At 37.9% G+C, this 19,650-nt stretch overlaps 3 protein-coding genes across 4 annotated transcripts in view; 2 read left to right on the top strand and 1 right to left on the bottom strand.

Annotated features, from left to right (window-relative positions):
- Positions 1-15,673, bottom strand: part of ccdc13 (coiled-coil domain containing 13) — a 49,568-nt gene extending 33,895 nt beyond the window's left edge. Inside the window, exon 1 of one of the 2 annotated variants that reach the window (XM_073814932.1) lies at positions 15,593-15,673. The gene's annotated coding sequence lies outside the window, so the exon portion shown is untranslated. Of the gene's footprint in view, positions 1-9,007; positions 9,105-15,592 lie in introns of those variants that run through there. The other variant, XM_073814930.1, reaches the window with a different exon arrangement.
- Positions 8,915-11,445, top strand: LOC135749284 (5-beta-cholestane-3-alpha,7-alpha-diol 12-alpha-hydroxylase-like). Its single transcript, XM_065267834.2, has one exon. It carries the CDS (start codon positions 8,999-9,001, stop codon positions 10,529-10,531), a length of 1,533 nt encoding a protein of 510 aa, XP_065123906.1. The 5' UTR covers positions 8,915-8,998; the 3' UTR covers positions 10,532-11,445.
- Positions 15,510-17,518, top strand: LOC135749288 (5-beta-cholestane-3-alpha,7-alpha-diol 12-alpha-hydroxylase-like). The gene has a single exon (XM_065267845.2). It carries the CDS (start codon positions 15,584-15,586, stop codon positions 17,114-17,116), a length of 1,533 nt encoding a protein of 510 aa, XP_065123917.1. The 5' UTR covers positions 15,510-15,583; the 3' UTR covers positions 17,117-17,518.
- Positions 17,519-19,650: the final 2,132 nt, after the last annotated feature.

Genomic DNA, 19,650 nt, shown 5'->3' with positions numbered 1-19,650 from the left:
TATTGAACCATATTTATATTTTTATCAACCCCTGATGATAGAGTGCTCATGTTTTCTATTTTAGCCAAGGGACATGCCTGCATTATGGATGTGACAATAAAGGACACAACTCTTTGAAGCAGCTCTTTACACCTTCTAACGTCTCATAATCGTTCCTCATTTATGTCCAAGAGGCTCAATAATAATCTTTTACATATTAATCCTTTATTTTTTCATATTTAAAACCGCCTGTGAGCTGCTGCGCATCCATCTGTGTGATAAGCAAACTCATGTTGCCGTCCCGTTTATAGGCGCATATTACTAACACGCTCATTAAATAACAAAAACAATATGGCGGCATTGACTTTAGACCAGGTTTTAGTTGGTCCATGTCCATTGTCCATTTTAGTCGCATCAAAATAGCACCAATATTTTGACAAAACACGATGCACATGGTTCACATGACGTAACAAACCATATTTTGAAAACAAGAGCAACACACATGACACTCCGAACAAATATTTTGAATTTGCTCCCTTCAGTAGACTGCTGTACACATTGTTTTTTATAAGTAAATGACTTCTCAAGTTGGCTACATAAATGTATACAACTCTATTTTGTGAATTATGAATTAACTGTGCCATATTAATACACTCTAAAAACAAACAGGGCTATATAGCACCAAAAGTGGTTCTTTGCTCGTAATCATAGAAGAACCGTTTTTAGTGCCATATAGCACCGGTGAAGCACCAGTGAAGTACCTGTGTAGAACCATATAGTGCTATGTAGAACCATATGTGGTGCTATATGGCCCCTATTTGGTTCTACACAGGTGCTTCACCGGTGCTATATGGCACTAAAAACGGTTCTTCTATGATTACGAGCAAAGAACCACTTTTGGTGCTATATAGCACCGTTTGTTTTTAGAACTGTTCCTTTAAAACAACAACAGGCTTCATAAAGTTAGCCAGAACAATATCATCTGAATAGTTCTGTACAGTTTTGTTCAAAACATTAAAATAAAACACCAACGAAAAATAAAGCATCAACAAACCATAGTAAACTGCAAGCTACTGCTACCACACCATCTAAACATCTAAAACCCCGCTGTCACTGCCGTTGTGCCACTGGCTGTGTCCGAAAGCTCTAAATTAAATTGAATCTTGAGATAACCAAGGCTGTGAATAATCCATATACTGTATGGTTTCAGGGGAAACGAAGGCCAGCTGCAGGTGAAGGAGCCTACGAATTGTGGAAACCATGGTCTTATAACAGCAACCATGTTTTTTTAGCTGTAGTAAAACCATGGTTAATTTTCGTAAGGAAATACTGCTGAAGAGACCTCGAGTGGATGGGAGCTAATATAAATAGCGTTTGCCAACAGCTGTTTTTTATGGTTGGCTGGAAATTTTTTGGGTGGGGGAAGCAGTGGGAAAAATCTGCAAATCTACTAGTGCCCCGTAGACCCGGACTTCCAATTCAAATTCCTTAAACACATGTGCTTCCTAGGGGTCATTCAATAACAAAAGAAAATACTTGTAAACAAGAATGCAAAGTTTAAGGTCATGGTGAATATTATTCTAATATATATTAACAGTGTTTTCTGCTACAATCTTTTAATTGAAATGTTTAAATGTAACTGCAATACAGTTTGTTTCTGAATATATTTTCTGGCCAGAAGATGGCATCATAACTCCTTACATTGTAATATTTTGTCAGATACTGTACCATTTGTATGTTCAGGTCAAGTGGTGTAAATTACAAAGGGAGTTAACCAAACAAACCTACAATATTCCATGTCAATTATCAGGCCTGTTTTAAAGGCCCATCAGGGGTGTATTCCAGAAAGCAGGTTTAACTTACCATCAGCGAAACTCTGAAGTTTTTGTTGATTAACTTAAACCTGCTTACCATGCTGCATTTACCACCTTGAGTGTGCATTATTTGGCCCATCGTCAATTATTCCTTACATATTTAAAAAAAACATGTTTCCTCAAAACTCAATTTATCTTTTGTCTGCTATGCGATTTTAATTTCTGCTGTAAGCAGTTCAGAGAGGCTTCTACAGTGATCCTATCTTAAAGATAACACAAGCCTTGACCCTTTACCTAAAGGATAAAAATGACTGTGTAAGAAGCACAATCGAACAATTACTCAATGTCTTCAATAAACATTTAAAACTACATTTTAGTTTTAACACTTTGCAACAGCTTGTTTTTTGATTAGTCAGTGTGTGTGTGTTTGTGTAATTGTCATTTAAAGCAAATTACAGTTTAGTAATGCAAAAGCTGAGGTACATTTTTAATTAGTCAAGCAACTTTTTTTGCAAATTCACCTCATTGTTGGGCCACTAACTTAAACTTACTAAATATTTAACTAGAGTTGTGACGTTTTTAAAATACTGTAGCTTTTCCAGTATTTAACTCTTTGCTAACTGTTTTGCATGTTTAAATGTTTTTTGCACTACACAAATTTTTCAAGCTTGACTAGTTTAACTACTTTAAATTATTAGTAACATCCACAATACCTTGCTAAAGCTTTAAGGTAGCTTCATCATCACTATATGATTTGATTATTTTATCTATTTACGGAGCCCCAATACGCAAGAAAATAAAAATATTCAACCGGATGCACACTCACCACAGTGATGCCATTACAAAGTGTACTTCCATTAAAACTGGGGTTTGAGTCGTCAGTGCTGTTTATGCTGGTCTTTTAAAGTTAAATTTCACTACACTCTTTGAATATCCTGTTTATTTCACATGTTTACTGTGTTTGCCTCTGCACCACTAACGTGGAGAAATGTTATTTTCTCACTGTATACAGTACTTGTAAGTGGCAAAAATGACCTGATTCTTGATAAAACAACAAAAACTGAACTACAAGATATATATGTTTTAATAAAACTCACTCATAAGACTGCTTAATCCTTTTGGTGGCAATTTAAAGGTTGAAAAAATGTATCAGCATTCAAAAAATGATCTATGCAAGAGTGCATTATGTTAGTGCTTAATACATTAAAGGAGACTTTATCTTATGACTAAATGCAGCTAAAAGGAACTGTAATTTGCACCACTGTCTGTTCAAAATAAATGAAAAGTAACATTTGGGATTTGTTGCTTTTCCCATTGTACAAACAAACACATACTGAGCCATTACCCCCAAACCGAGCTTTGTACCAAACCTTGACCTATGCGTACTGCTACACCCCTATTAGTTTGTTTGAATAGACATCAAGATGTCAGAGTGGCGCATCTGTTATCACAGTTTAAAGGTCAGCTGAGACGTATTCAACAGAACTACACAGAATTCAAAGCTTATAAATATGAAGAAACTTTAGAAAACCCTGTTACTCTGAAATACCTCAATTTCAGACCATTATGGTGTTTAAATAATGGTTAATATGGTAAAAACTAAACTTATATCTGTACAGGTATCTGTGTGATCTATTTATGCACTCTTCGAACGAATGTGTTAAAAACAACACATTAGTGTTGATTCTGGGACAACACACATAATTCGTTGCCCCATAATTCGTTGATAGGAGTGCCTGTGCAAAGAGTCTATCTGACCAGATTGTTAAGAAATCAGACTGTCTTTGATAAAAACTGTTCATTAGTCTGTTGGTCTTTGAATGACTGCCTTCGTCCAGAATGTAGAAGACCGGTCATCATGTCATGTGTACGTAAGCTCATTCCTGATGGTAGTGGCTTACCTTCTGCCCCGCAAAACATAAGTGTGTTATATGGCAGGAAGGTGGGTCCCAATAATGCAGTTTATACTATCTGTTGAATGCTTTCCTGTTTAAGAGCAGCCCCCACACCAGACAGTGATGAATTTGGCCAATACACTTTCAAGGAGACATTTTTAGAAGTTTACAAGGATAGGGGTTTCCAGCCCAGCTCTCTTAAGTCTTCTTGGGAAATGTAGGAGGAGGTGTTTACGGACCATGAAACACTGATTAAGATATATGTGTCTACGAATGTAATGCTGTGTGCTATTTCCCCATCCTCATTGCTAGTATATATAAGGATGTGAGCAGCTATATGCCACCTGAAGTGGTAACAGGCAGCACTTGGTTGTTAGGCACCCTCTCCTAACATGGGCTGTTTCTCAATTCCAAGAACGCAAAGAACGGACTTGCGTTCTTGTGGAGATCGGTCTTGCCAGGTGACCTTGGAAGAACAAACTCAGAAGGGCACGAGAACACAGAGCGCACCTGTGAGAATTGAGATGTGTGCAATCTTCCCGTTGGTCACCTGACCTCCGCCATTGTTTCGCCGCACTGACTTCTGGGGCGTAAAGCGACTTCAGTGTGCAAATCTACACTCGATGCATCCTTGATATCAAGAACACATCCGGGTATTTTCATGTGTCCTCTGTGCTTGCATTCTTGAGAATTTAAATTGAACTACGATGGTTAATGATGACGTAGAGCGAGGACACAAGGATGCAAGATCGCTGAAGAACGCATATTGAGAAACAGCCATGGTCCAGTCTGTTAGTTCAAATCAGTCCTGTAAACCTTTGCCCTTTCCACACAGACATTACGGAAAATGCATATGGGATTTGGTTCATTCACACTGCCAATGATTTTTCGTAATCTGTGTGGGTTCCTTAATCATTTACACAGATACCTAAAAAATTCCGTAAAGGTACGTGACGTGTTTAAAGTCTTGCACTTGGTAGTTTTTTTTTGTTTTAGTGATTGTTTTCTCCCATCAGCAGCGGTTGGTGGTAGAAAACGTAGCATAGAGATGTGATCGGAGCAGAAGAGTTGGGTCCAGGTCACAATGTTAACCTAGATCGGGGTGGCGAATGTCGGTCCTGGAGAGCCGCAGTCCTGCAGAGTTTAGCTTAAACCCTGATTGAACCTCACTTTCCTGTAGCTTTCTAGTAACTCTTTAGACCTTGGTTAGCCTGTTCAGGTGTGTTTGATTAGAGCTGGAGCTAAACTCTGAAGGACTGCGGCTCTCCAGGATGGACGTTCGCCACCCCTGACCTAGATCATGCTTTACTTTCCAGAAATTACAAAGGTCAGTAGTCTTTTCAAATGTAGATAAAAACTCTCAGTGGTTTTGTAGGGGTCATCCAGTATCATTATCTAAAATACTTGTAGCAATAATGCGAAGGTCAAGGTCTATGAAACTTGATATATCTCGAGTGCTGACACTTGCAAATCTTAGAATACAAATGAGGTCAAGTGGGTTGTTTCAGCGTAAATGCTGGGTTGTTTTAACCCATAGTTGGAAAACAAACCACTATGGGTTGAAACAACCCTGCTTTTTTACAGTGCATCTGTGAATCTGCAATATATTCTTATCAGCTTTATTTTTTATTTTGAAATGTTAGTGAAAATGTATTTTGATCCAAATGAACGGTAGAGTTGTGTAATAATTATTTTAATGCCTATTTTTTGTATGTTTAAATAGATGCTAAAACATACAATGTAGACATATTTACAACATTTAAACGTAGCATTATTACGTTTTTTACAGCTAAAAAACGTAAAACATTTACGTATCTTTCATTCCATAAAGATTGCTGTATAATTTTCCTTTAACCATGTTACCACCTTAACCCTACCCCCAAACCTTACCCTAAACCCTAAACATATCTGTCCGTTACGTTGCATAATATAAAAAGAATACGTAATGTATTCTTTTTATATTATGCAACGTAACGGACAGATATGTTTAGGAGCATTTTAGTAACAATATAGCATTCAAAAGATATTTTAAGCCACCAGAGTCCTAGGCAAAACAGTTTATTAAAATAATTTAATGTTACTGTTACAAAAAGCATAACAGACAGACAAGTGTAATCACTTGGTCACTTAGTGATGGGCGATTTCGAAGCACGCTTCATGAGTCTTTGAAATATTTACGAATCTTTTGTTTCGAATCATTGGTTCGGAGCTTATTACGTCATAACTGTTTCGAAACTCGATTTACGACTGCATAAAAATCCTTCCTTGGAATATTGCGTTACAAAACAAAACAGTGTGTAAACCGATCGCATTTCTAGTTTATGTTAATTAGCTTATAGACGGTTTCATCGGACGCACGTGATTCACGTCTGGATCCGAACTTTACTTCCGGTTTTGTTTTTTTAATGGTCTGACTAGTTGCTAAACTGATCTCTTGAACAAATGCCTCGTCTAAAATAACAAATGTTTTGGTTTCCTAGGTAATCAATGTGTTGTTGTTTTTTTGCTTGTTATATAAATAAACTACGTTTAAAGTACTTTGTTGTTATTTATTATTAGCGGAGTTTACCGGAAGTTACGTGCGGACCGCGACAGCCGCTTGTTTATGTAGTTATTGCTGAAACCGTCTATACGGGCTACGTTAATTTAAACAGCTTATAAGGACTGACTTCGTGTTAGAATCATAACATAAAACAGGGAACGTAAATCACCTTGTGTTTTTTTAAACTGGGGTGAACAGAGCGAAGACTTTACAGTGGAAAGAAAACTGCATTGTATTGCTCCAGCGTCACATTGTGTAAACTGCATTTATAGTAAGGAAGTGCAAATAATGCAGATATCATAGGAAATAGCAGTAAATACACACACCTTGTTCTCTTCTGAAGTTCACGCGCACTGTGAGACCGTGGATTGAAGACGGCGCTAAAACGCAGAGTAAAGACGGGGCGGAGCTAAGAGGGCTCAGCTTAAGGGGGTTGCGTGTGCGGCACAGTCCTTGGCTGGGGCCCTCAAAAGTTCATGGGCCCTAAGAATCGTCCTAACTTCCCCCCCCTTACGGCGCCCCTGTAGAGAGGCGTTCTGATGACGTAGATGCCGTGCGACAGTGCGCTCGGTAGACCAGAGAGTTGGAATGGAGTCGCCAGACTGAGAGAAAACAAACTTTCTGTGGCTGCTTCTATGGATGTAGCGGGGTCTGTGTTGAAGTTTCAGTTGTTTAATGGCTGAGATATATATTGGACTGCTGTTATTTCTCAAACTAAGCAGTTGCGGGATGGAGTATTTCAGCGTCATGTCGCTTTTGCGAGGAGACCCGAAAATGTTGTCCAGGCTGTCGGCAGGTGGCTACTCGCCAGCCGGGGAGATGTCACCCTGTCCAACGAGGACCAACTTAGCAGTGAAGTATTGTTCGTTATTGACGATATTTGGCGTAGATGTCGACGAGCAACATCAAAGCCACAGGGTCAGCAAACAGTAGTAAAAATGAGATAAAAACAGCTCAAAATAAAGTAAAGCCAACGTTGCACGGGGAGGATTGGCAGCAACATCAGGTACGACACAAAAATCCATAAATCCAAATATTCCATTCAGAATGACATTTCTTAAGACATTTTCTAAAGGGAGAAGCGGCAACAGACTTCCCTGTTCCACTCTCCCCTTCCTCATTTGCACCATTCAACTGTCTTAGCATGTAACTGTTCTCCAGACATGTTTGCTTAATAGCTGATCACATGATTCTTCTAGACATTATCTAATGTTTATCAGGTGACTAACGTTTCCTTTCTGTGTCCTATATAATGTATAATAAATTTGGTCTATGTTTGAACGGCATTTGTTGTCAGTGTCTTTCATAGCCCCTGATATATATCAGAACTCTCTGCTGCTCATCTCAGACCTCATCTAACCACCTAAGTACCGAAATCTAAAGAAAATCACATACCTCTAGAACTGCTTAGAATTAGATTCTAACAACTGTACAGTTGGGTTAAGTGTATCAGACTCACAATACCAGCCTGTTGTTTATATACTGCTCTGTTAACGTTACATTCTACCATATCCTGTGTATATCCTGTTTATATACTTTGTACACTGTCTTCACAAACACACTATTACAAAGCCATGAATGTTATTTCCACTGTGTACTGTTATAAAAATCAAAATAAATCAATTATTTAAGCTTATTCCTAGTCCAGGTTAAATGGCAAAACTGTGTTACAATTATAATTGCAAATCAAATTTTATTGATATTTGGTTCTGCATTTTTCATTAGTAAGCCAGCAAAGTATCTTATTCGTCTATGTGTGTGCATGTGTGTCTAGATTTGTAAATGTCTGCTGGATGCGACAAATTTGGTATTTGCTTTGGTTAGTGTTTAACTTTTTAGCACACATGGGCATATAAACTAAAAGTATTCCGATTCTTTAATTTTCTTATGGAATGTATTAAGTGTAAATTTTTTGTTATTTTGGTAATGTCACATTATTTATTCTGCATACCAATTATTATTTAAAAAATATATTACAAACAATACATTACAAACATATCCTCAGTTTCCCTCAGCAGCTCAAGAATATTACACAGATGAGAATATGTTCATAATCCAACACAAGTATAGAAAAGTGTATTGTTATTTAGTGAGATATTATAGACTGTTGGATGAAAATGTACACATGTAAATCACATGCAAATGTTTGGCACAACAGAAATAATGCAAGTAAATGCAGCTATTGAAAGACATTTGTTGAGGGCTGGTCATTTGGCAATATGCAATGAATCAAAGTAACCTTTATTACACCACCAAAACCATGTCTAACTTCTGCAATGAGATTTCTCTTATCTCTGTGATAAGAATAACCTTGATCCTTTCCCTTCTTGAGCGAAAACCACTACATTGCATTACACTGAATTGTTAAATTGCAGTCATTGAACATTAGACAAGACTATACTTGGTGTTTCTTTTTCACCAATATAGTATGTAATGTTAGCATTAAGCACAGTTTGATGGAGACCCTAAACTTGCCATAAACTTAAAATCTAAAGTAGTCATTATTTTATACTTTGTCTTTTCCTTTGTAAATATAAATATGTTTCAATGTGGTAAATAGTGACAAATAATAATAGGTGTGTCTAAACTTTTGACAGCAATGTATTTGCAAAACATGTTAAATGCCTCTGCAATCACAAACACCTCAATACTGAGTCATATCCTAACTCTGCACTAAAAGTCATGTGATGTGGGTGGAGCTTAAGCTGCCTAGAAAAGAAAATTAAAACCAGACGCTAAAGCAGCCACAAGAACGGCAGAAGAGGAACATGGGTTACCTCCTTCAAATCCTGCTCGCTCTGTTCATTTCTGTCATCGGGGGCCTCTACCTGCTGGGGGCTTTTCGTCGCAGACGGCCCGGAGAACCTCCTCTAGACAAAGGCCCATTTCCCTGGCTTGGCCATGTGCTGGAATTCAGGAAAGACACAGCAAAATTCCTACAGAGAATGAAAGAAAAGCATGGTGATATATTCACGGTGCAGCTTGGAGGCTTTTATTTTACTTTCATCACAGATCCACTTTCCTTCGGCTCAGTGGTTAAAGAAGCAAGAGCAAAGCTGGACTTTACTAAGTTTGCAGAGGTACTGGTTGCAAGAGTATTTGGTTATCATTCAATGACAGATGAACACAAGGCTCTCCAGACATCAAGCACCAAACATCTCATGGGAGATGGCCTGGTTGTCATGACTCAAGCCATGATGAAAAATCTCCAGAATTTGATGCTCCACAGTGTCGGATCTGGAGATGAAAAGGCATGGCAAGAAACAGGACTCTTTGCTTACAGCTACAACATTGTCTTTCGTGCTGGCTATCTTGCGCTGTTTGGTAATGAGTCACCCAAAGGAGCAGGATCTTTAGAAAAAGCTAAGGAAATTGACCGGGAACACTCAGACGAACTTTTTTGGGAGTTCAGAAAATATGACCAGCTCTTTCCCAACCTGGCTTACGGTGTCCTGGGACCGAGTGAAAAGATGGAGGCAGAGCGTTTAAAGAAATTGTTTTGGAACATGCTTTCAGTGAAGAAGATGAGCACCAAAGACAATATCAGTGGCTGGGTGCAGGACCAACTGCAGATCAGGGCTGAAAACGGCATGTCTGAGTCCATGCGTGATCGCTACATGTTTTTGCTTCTGTGGGCATCACAAGGAAACACGGGCCCGGCCGCCTTCTGGCTGCTTTTGTATCTGATGAAGCACCCTGATGCTATGAAAAATGTCAAGAAAGAAGTCGAGGAGGTTTTACGAGAAACTGGGCAAGAGGTGAAACACGGTGGACCATTGATTGACCTGACCAGAGATATGCTCCTCAAAACTCCCATCCTAGACAGTGCAGTAGAAGAGACGCTCCGTCTAACAGCTGCCCCTGTCCTTACAAGAGCCGTTCTTCAGGATATGACCATCAACATGGCCAACGGACAACAATACAACGTTCGTGAGGGTGATAGAGTAGCGGTTTTTCCCTACACTGCCATTCACATTGATCCAGAGATTCATCCAGATCCCCACACCTTCAAATACGACCGTTTTCTCACAGCAGATGGAAACAAAAAAACTGAATTCTACAAGGGCGGAAAGAAACTCAAGTACTACAACATGCCCTGGGGAGCAGGAACCACCATGTGTCCCGGGAGATTCTTTGCCACAAATGAGCTCAAGCAGTTTGTTTTTCTCATGTTGACATACTTTGACTTTGAGCTGAAAAACCCAGATGAAGAGATTCCAGGTATTGATATCAGAAGGTGGGGGTTTGGCTCCATGCAACCAACTAAAGAAGTTCAATTCAGATACAGACTCAGATTTTAAAACTTCATCATATTAAAAAAAGACATCATATGAACTGATTTCATTTTTAATTCATGAAAGATGGCTTTCCACGTATATATTATCCTGTGCATTTGAACTTTGAGGTTGCTGGAGAAAAGTTATTGTGATCTCTATTATTATTGTGTCCTCTATTACAATGTCCTCTAATACTCCAAAGTGATGTTTTTACAAAATCTCACAGAGAACATGAGTTTGTGTCTTTTGTGTTACATAAAGAATATAACTATGTGATAACAGACTAAACAAACTGTACTCCGAATATATACTATATGCCCTAGGCTACTCTGTAGATCATTATCTTGTTTTAACATACCATATATAATGTGCTTTTGCCCATGTGTTATTTAAGAGACAAAGTAGAATCTAGATAAACTTCTTAAACTCTCTAAATTTCTAAAATACTTACAGTGTGCTTTCTGGGGGTCATTCAGTAACATTAACTAAAATAAAATACTTGTAAACAAGAATGCAAAGTTCAAGGTCAGGGTGAATATTATTTCCAATGTATACCAGTATACAAATTATCCTGAAGATTACTGACTGGGCAGAAAAATAAGTGTATTTTAATTTCACAGAGGAGTGTAAGTAATATTTAAGAAACATTTGATGTTTGCCATAAATGGAGTGACTATTTACACTAATAGAGTGTCATAGCTTTCCTTATTGGCAAATACTATTTATTTACATTAGCTCCCCCCACAAATATCTGATTGGATCATGACGTGTTGAAATCGATAGCTTCAGTGGTGCCATATGGCAGATGAGCATATGACTCCTGCAACTGGCTTTTGACACAATGTCCCTGGTTTCAATCTGCCGACCTCACTCTTTTCCCTTTTCCTATCACATATCACATAGAAAAGCATTTATTTTCAATAAAAAAATTAAGAAAATGTTGACTTGTGTAGTCTGTAATGCTATTTTGACTTAGTGTACAGCTGCTGCCTTAAATAAATGTTAAACTGTTTAAGCTCATGGACACATAAATAGACTCATCTGTTTCATTTACTAATGCATGTCAAGTTATGGTTTTGTATTGTGAGCTACATATTGTTTAAAAACTAAAAAAAAGGTTATAGAAACATTTTTATAAAAATCATTTTTATCTAATAGGTTTATACCTATACATCTTTAAAAATAACAACTAATACGTAGTGATAATACTTAACTTTTAAAACAATAAACAACAGTATTAGCAGTGGGACAAAAGTTACAAGTGTTGTTATAGTTTGGAATGCAAATGTTATCACCGCTCGGAGAAAATAGTTTTGTTATCCCTACATTGACTGAAAGACGATCAATGTCACAAATCGCTGACGTAGTATGCAAAAGCCAATGAACCTTAGAAATGATTCAAACAAGCACTGACAATTATAGCCCACATGTTGTTTGTGCAACACGAATGTTTTTCCACTGTATACCATTATAAAAATCAATATAAATCAATAGTTTAAGCTTATTTTTAGTCCAGGTTAAATGGTGTTACAATTATAATTGCAAATCAAATTTAATTAGGGGCCAAGCACCGAAGGTTATAATTGGTGATCCATTTGATCTATGAAAAATACTTAGTACCCATGATTGCTCTCATCATGTTTATTGTTTTTAATACCTTACATTAAGACTCCACCCATTACAGTAGCGGCCATTTTGAAATGTACAGTATTTCGTTTTTTTTCGCTGGTAAATCGCAGGCATTGAGATTTTGAGGTCCTGGGTTTGAATCCCATGTTTGGGAGTGCTTCATCTGTTGTATGATGTTTGTTGTGTCTTGGGTGCTTGCTGTGCCGTAGGTGCTTGGCCCCGCATCACTGCGTGCAGTTATATTGGATATTTGGTTCTGCATTTTTCATAAGTAAGCCACCAAAGTATCTTATTCGTCTATGTGAGTGCATGTGTGTCTAGATTTGTAAATGTCTGCTGGATGCGACACATTTGGTATTTGCTTTGGTTAGTGTTTAACTTTTTAGCACACATATGCACATACTAAAAGCATTCAGATTTTTTTATTTTCTTAAGGAATGTATTAAGTGTAAATTTCAATAAATTGGGTTATTTTGTTAATGTTACATTATTTATTCTGCATAATAATTATTATTTAAAAAATATTTTAAACAATTTCATTGTAATACATTACAAACATATCCTCAGTTTCCCTCAGCTGCTGTAGGAATATTACACAGATGAGAATATGTTCATAATCCAACACACAGAGGCACACCTTGTCAACAGGCAAGGCAGGCAACTGCTTGGAGCCCCGAGCCACTAGAGGGCCCCCGAGTTTGTTTCTCGGATGGCCAGCTACACCCGGTAGATGAACATAGATACTCAACATGACTGCATATCAAAATTCCGATTGGATGGAATGTTGATTGACATTGGCTTATCCCAGTCAAAATCCAACCCAGGTGGATAACTTGCCAGTTTCGAAAATGAACGTAGCGAATGGGTGACGTTGTATCGTTCAGTCTTGCTGTCGCAGTTGATCCGCACGGATCACGACCCACGGTTTGGCTTGCATGTGATTGCCAGATTAATACGCAAATTTAAATAGGAAAAGTTTATCATTTGCACGTGTTTCAAAGGCTTGCAAATGCTAACACTCAAGTGATTTAAAACAATTTAACCGCAAAAAGGCGCTAAAGTGAGCAGCCCTTTGTACCCACATGTGGTTTAATGTGTCCGGTCCGAACCAGTCAGGTACGTGCCCAAGTGTAAATCTTTTGTGCCCCGGTGTAAATCTCAAGTTTAAATTTTAGCAGTTAACTAGTGCAATCCTTTACAAAGACAATCGTGGAAAAAACGGATCTATATGCAATGTAGTTACCAATTTAAGCTTGTAAAAGCGACGAAGCAGTCGCAATGACGCGAAAACATGACGAGACTAAAGGAAGTTTCTAAATAACAATGCAAATCTTATTTTGACTCGATCATTATTGGCTTCTGTATATGGACATCAGAAATGTTTTGTGCAAAGCAGGGAAATGGAAGAAGAAAGGAGAAATGATGAGTTGCCGAGTTCAGACTGCGTGATTTTCAAACTAGTCGGGTCACCTGTGGTTTCACACTGCGTGATTATCTGGGGTAGCGTTCAGTCGCTGCTGTTTCAGACTGCATGATGGATTGGCGACAGGTGTTTTCATACTGCATGACTTTACCGTAAGGAGAATCGCAGATAACTTTGTCCCGGTCCGCAAACTGCGTCTCACAACCAAACGCACGCGAGAAGTGACGCGAAGGAAACAACGCGAGGTCACGAGTGCAAGACCGGAGCTCTCACGTGAGACTGGGATTATTATTAAAAATAGTAGCTCGCAAGAAGCTTACCATACAAATTGCATGTGCGCTCATTTGCAGCAGAAAGAAGAAGAAATAAAGATTATGAAGGTGGAAATGTTTTGAGAGACTCCTCCCCGAACTTCCAGCTGCCCTGTATGTTGCTTTCTCATTGGCTGTACAGTAGGTCATCGCCGATGTTATTGTCAGTCAAAACACATTTCACACGGCATGATTTTGAATCGCCGACCGGTCCAGATATTTAGCATGCCAAATATCTCACGGGTGTCTGCGACTCGTCGACGATTCTCTCAGAACGCGTCTTTTATCAATCACACTGTGTGATTGTCACTCGCATGCACGAGCTTCGATTTGCCTGTGATTTCGGGCATTTGTCGGCGATTTCTCAAAACCTGTCGGCAAGTCAAAATCAGGGCTAAAATCGTGCAGTCTGAACTCGGCATAAGGGAGGTAAGACAAACTACATCCTCCTCACCCAAGTCTAAAGAATTGCATTGTTGCTGAGAAAATCAACAGATGTATGTGTTATACTGTTCTGTATTTTCAGATATGAAATTAATATTTAGTTTACTAATATTAAACTCTAGGACACTAACTTACATAACAGTTAGCAGTAACTATGACTGAGATTATTTAGTATAGCAGTCATAAAATGACTGGTTTCTTAAAACATTCTTGTAAAAATAAGTTATTAATCATTGCTATCATTGTATAATGTAGAAAATATTTCTCTGCTGTCATTATTTCCAAACATGTTATGCCATTTATGCATCCAAACATGTTAATAATGTTAGGTATGATGAAGATTACACTTGTATATAAGTATCTTTCGCAATAACTGTGGCACTGTAGAATAGTGGGTTAAGCAAAGGACATTGTATAGAAGTTTTGCACACTTCTTGCACACAGGGAATTTTCTGCTTGGGACCCCCATAGACCCTAGAATCGCCTTTGCCAACACAAGTATAGAAAAGTGTATTGTTATTTAGTGAGATATTATTGACTGTCAGATGAAAATGTACACATGTAAATCACATGCAAATGTTTGGCACAACTGAAATAATGCAAGTAAATGTAGTAGCTATTGAAAGACATTTGTTGAGGGCTGGTCATTTGGCAATATGCAATGAATCAAAGTAACCTTTATTACACCACCAAAACCACCATGTCTAACTTCTGCAATGAGATTTCTTTGATCTCTGTGATAAAAATAACCTTGATCCTTTCCCTTCTTGAGCGAAAACCACTACATTTTATACACTAATTTGTTAAGTTAGCACATAGTTATATTCTTTATGTCACACAAAAGACACACACCCATGTTCTCTGTGAGATTTGTTAAGTCATTGAACATTAGACAAGACTATACTGGTGTTACTTTTTCACCAATATAGTATGTAATGTTAGCATTAAGCACAGTTTGATGGAGACCCTAAACTTGCCATAAACTTGAAATCTAAAGTAGTCATTATTTTATACTTTGTCTTTTCCTTTGTAAATACAAATATTTTTAATGTGGTAAATAGTGACAAATAATAATAGGTGTGTCTAAACTTTTGACCGCAATGTATTTGCAAAACAAGTTAAATACCTCTGCAATCACAAACACCTCATTACTGAGTCATATCCTAACTCTGCACTAGAAGTCATGTGATGTGGGTGGAGCTTAAGCTGCCTAGAAAAGAAAATTAAAACCAGACGCTAAAGCAGCCACAAGAAAGGCAGAAGAGGAACATGGGTTACCTCCTTCAAATCCTGCTCGCTCTCTTCATTTCTGTCATCGGCGGCCTCTACCTGCTGGGGGCTTTTCGTCGCAGACGGCCCGGAGAACCTCCTTTAGACAAAGGCCCATTTCCCTGGCTTGGCCATGTGCTGGAATTCAGGAAAGACACAGCAAAATTCCTACAGAGAATGAAAGAAAAGCATGGTGATATATTCACAGTGCAGCTTGGAGGCTTTTATTTTACTTTCATCACAGATCCACTTTCCTTCGGCTCAGTGGTTAAAGAAGCAAGAGCAAAGCTGGACTTTACTAAGTTTGCAGAGGTACTGGTTAGAAGAGTATTTGGTTATCATTCAATGACAGATGAACACAAGGCTCTCCAGACATCAAGCACCAAACATCTCATGGGAGATGGCCTGGTTGTCATGACTCAAGCCATGATGAAAAATCTCCAGAATTTGATGCTCCACAGTGTCGGATCTGGAGATGACAAGGCATGGCAAGAAACAGGTCTCTTTTCTTACAGCTACAACATTGTCTTTCGTGCTGGCTATCTTGCTCTGTTTGGTAATGAGTCACCCAAAGGTGCAGGATCTTTAGAAAAAGCTAAGGAAATTGACCGGGAACACTCGGACGAACTTTTCTGGGAGTTCAGAAAATATGACCGGCTCTTTCCTAACCTGGCTTACGGTGTCCTGGGGCCCAGTGAGAAGATGGAGGCAGAGCGTTTAAAGAAATTGTTTTGGAACATGCTTTCAGTGAAGAAGATGAGCACCAAAGACAATATCAGCTGCTGGGTGCAGGACCAACTGCAGATCAGGGCTGAAAACGGCATGTCTGAGTTCATGCGTGATCGTCACATGTTTCTTCTTCTGTGGGCATCTCAGGGAAACACCGGCCCATCTGCCTTCTGGCTGCTTTTGTATCTGATGAAGCACCCTGATGCCATGAAAAATGTCAAGAAAGAAGTCGAGGAGGTTTTGCGAGAAACTGGGCAAGAGGTGAAACACGGTGGACCATTGATTGACCTGACCAGAGATATGCTCCTCAAAACTCCCATCCTAGACAGTGCAGTAGAAGAGACTCTCCGTCTAACAGCTGCCCCTGTCCTTACAAGAGCCGTTCTTCAGGATATGACCATCAACATGGCCAATGGACAACAATACAACGTTCGTGAGGGTGATAGAGTAGCAATGTTTCCCTACACTGCCATTCACATTGATCCAGAGATTCATCCAGATCCCCACACCTTCAAATACGACCGTTTTCTCACAGCAGATGGAAACAAAAAAACTGAATTCTACAAAGGTGGAAAGAAACTCAAGTACTACAACATGCCCTGGGGTGCAGGAAACAGCATGTGTCCCGGGAGATTCTTTGCCACAAATGAGCTCAAGCAGTTTGTTTTTCTCATGTTGACATACTTTGACTTTGAGCTGAAAAACCCAGATGAAGAGATTCCAGATATTGATATCAGAAGGTGGGGGTTTGGCTCCATGCAACCAACTAAAGAAGTTCAGTTCAGATACAGACTCAGATTTTAAAACTATATTTTCATTTCATTTTTAATTCATGAAAGTTGGCTTTCCACTTATATATTATCCTGTGCATTTGAACTTTGAGGTTGCTGGATAAAAGTTATTGTGATCTCTATTATTATTGTGTCCTCTATTACATGTCCTCTAATACTCCAAAGTGATGTTTTCACAAAATCTCACAGAGAACATGAGTGTGTGTCTTTTGTGTTACATAAAGAATATAACTATGTGATAACAGATGTAAAAAAACTGTACTGGGAATATATGTCTGCATACTCTGTAGATCCTTATCTTGTTTTAACATACCATACAGTATATATTGTGCTTTTGCCCATGTGCTATTTAAGAGACCAAATAGAATCTCATGCATAAAATAAAGATACACTTCTTTGTAAATTTCCAAAACAATGTGCTTTCTGGGGGTCATTTAGTAACATTAACTAAAAGAAAATACTTGTAAACAAGAATGCAAAGTTCAAGGTCAGGGTGAATATTATTTCCGATGTATACCAGTATACAAATTATCCTGAAGATTACTGACTGGGCAGAAAAATAAGTGTATTTTAATTTCACAGAAGAGGTTAAGTAATATTTTTTTTAAAATTAAGTTTGCCCTAAATGGAGTGACTATTCACACTAATATAGTGTCATAGTTCCCCTTATTGGCAAATACTATTAACACTAGTTCACCCACGAATTTGTGATTGCAGCACTAAAGTTTAAAAATGACGTGTTGAAATCAATAGCTTCAGTGGTGCCATAGCAGAAGAGCATATGACTCCTGCAACTTGCTTTTGACACAATGTCCCTGGTTTCAATCTGCCAACCTCGCTCTTTTCCCTTTTCCCATCACATAGAAAAGCATTTATTATCAATAAAAAATAATGAAAATGTGAAAAAGTGCCTAATGTGTGTTTATTAAGAATTAAATTATTTATTGGGTATGGTTAGGGTTTAGGTGTAGGGAGAGTTTTTATGCTCCCAATAATGCCCCATTAATAATTTTAATAAATATAATCATTTACACTCTGTGTTATTATTGCATTCTGTTAATCTACAAAAAATACTGAGGTGCAAATAGTATCTTTCTTTTTACACTTATTGTAAATTTAATTATTTTATTTAGTTGATTACCTACTGTAACCTGTAACTGATTACCTGCTGATATTGCCACTTAGTGTAAATAAAAAAAGTTTTTATTAGTTTTTATTATTTTTGTGTAAATTTTTTTGTGTAAATGGCATCTATAGCTATGCACACTACATATATATATATATTTGCACTGTATATATATATATATATATATATATATATATATATATATATATATATATATATATATATATATATATATATATATATATATATATATATATATATATATATATATATATATATATATATATATATATATATATATATATAGTTGTTTTAACACTTGTTTTCAAGTCTGAATGACAACTACACAAGCTTAGTTTTGGTTAAGGTAAAATGAGAGATAAATAAACAAATGATAAGACTTTGATACAACAAATCTGTTTACATTTGTTACAGTTAAACATTTGTATTCACAAATATTAATTGCTCTGCGGTTAAGGACTCAGCCTTCGTTTTTACATACAAGTTCCCCAGCCTTAGAAAAAAGTATCTCACAAGGCACACGTGTTGCTGGCATGCACAGATAACAGAGGACAATGTGCTCTGAGTAAAATTTCTTTGAGGTATTTTTTAACTTCCACGGTGGCAGTGGCGGCTCATGACTGCTCATCCGAGGGGCGCCAATTCAAAATAAGTGTTTTGAGTGTCATGTGTGTGGTTTCCTTTTCCAAAATATATGTTCTGCGTGTCGAGAGATCCTGTGTGCATCAAGTGTTTTGTCAAAATAAGTGCCTGCTACACGCACATCAAAACCGTTTATGATAAAAGAGACGCTCACGTTCACAAAACACATGCTTAACAGTAAACTCTGATTATGCATGAGATTATGAGAGTATCTGGCAAACGCGAGTGTCTACACACAGTATCAGGCACTTATTTTGAAAGACACGTGATGCACACAGGATCTCTCGATGAGCAGAGCACATATTTTGAAACAAGGAACCACACACATGACGGGCTACATACATGTTGTGACGAACTTCGCATCGAGCGCCCTCAGAAAAAGAAATCACCGGCCCCCACTGCACGGTGGCATTAGCTGTAGCACTGTGTATTGTGTGGGTTTCACATAAAGGATTATTAAAATGTTCCCAAAAATTGTCATGGGATTCTGCAGGTGTAAATGATGATGGACCTGCTGTTGACATTTTGTGGCTATGAATAAACATGCAAAAGCAATTAGTTACACAGCCTAAACTGTTGACATATGAGTATGTTACATAATTTTTCAGATGATACTGAAATTAAATGAAGACTTCCAGGGCTTTGGCAGGATTTTCAAAAGCCACATTTCTGAACCTTGGGTCTGGCTGTGTAGCCACTCTGAACACTCTCCACATCTGGAGTGCAGACCTTCTTGCAGGTGTGAGCTTGTTGAAAAC

This window comes from Paramisgurnus dabryanus, chromosome 6 (assembly GCF_030506205.2).
Source record: "Paramisgurnus dabryanus chromosome 6, PD_genome_1.1, whole genome shotgun sequence".
Taxonomy (NCBI): domain Eukaryota; kingdom Metazoa; phylum Chordata; class Actinopteri; order Cypriniformes; family Cobitidae; genus Paramisgurnus; species Paramisgurnus dabryanus.
Note: the sequence above shows the minus strand (reverse complement) of the source record. Positions and strands in the feature narration are given on the sequence as shown.

Coding starts and splice junctions, on each gene's coding strand:
- LOC135749288 (XM_065267845.2), top strand. CDS start 15,584: ATGGGTTACCTCCTTCAAATCCTGCTCGCTCTCTTCATTTCTGTCATC.
- LOC135749284 (XM_065267834.2), top strand. CDS start 8,999: ATGGGTTACCTCCTTCAAATCCTGCTCGCTCTGTTCATTTCTGTCATC.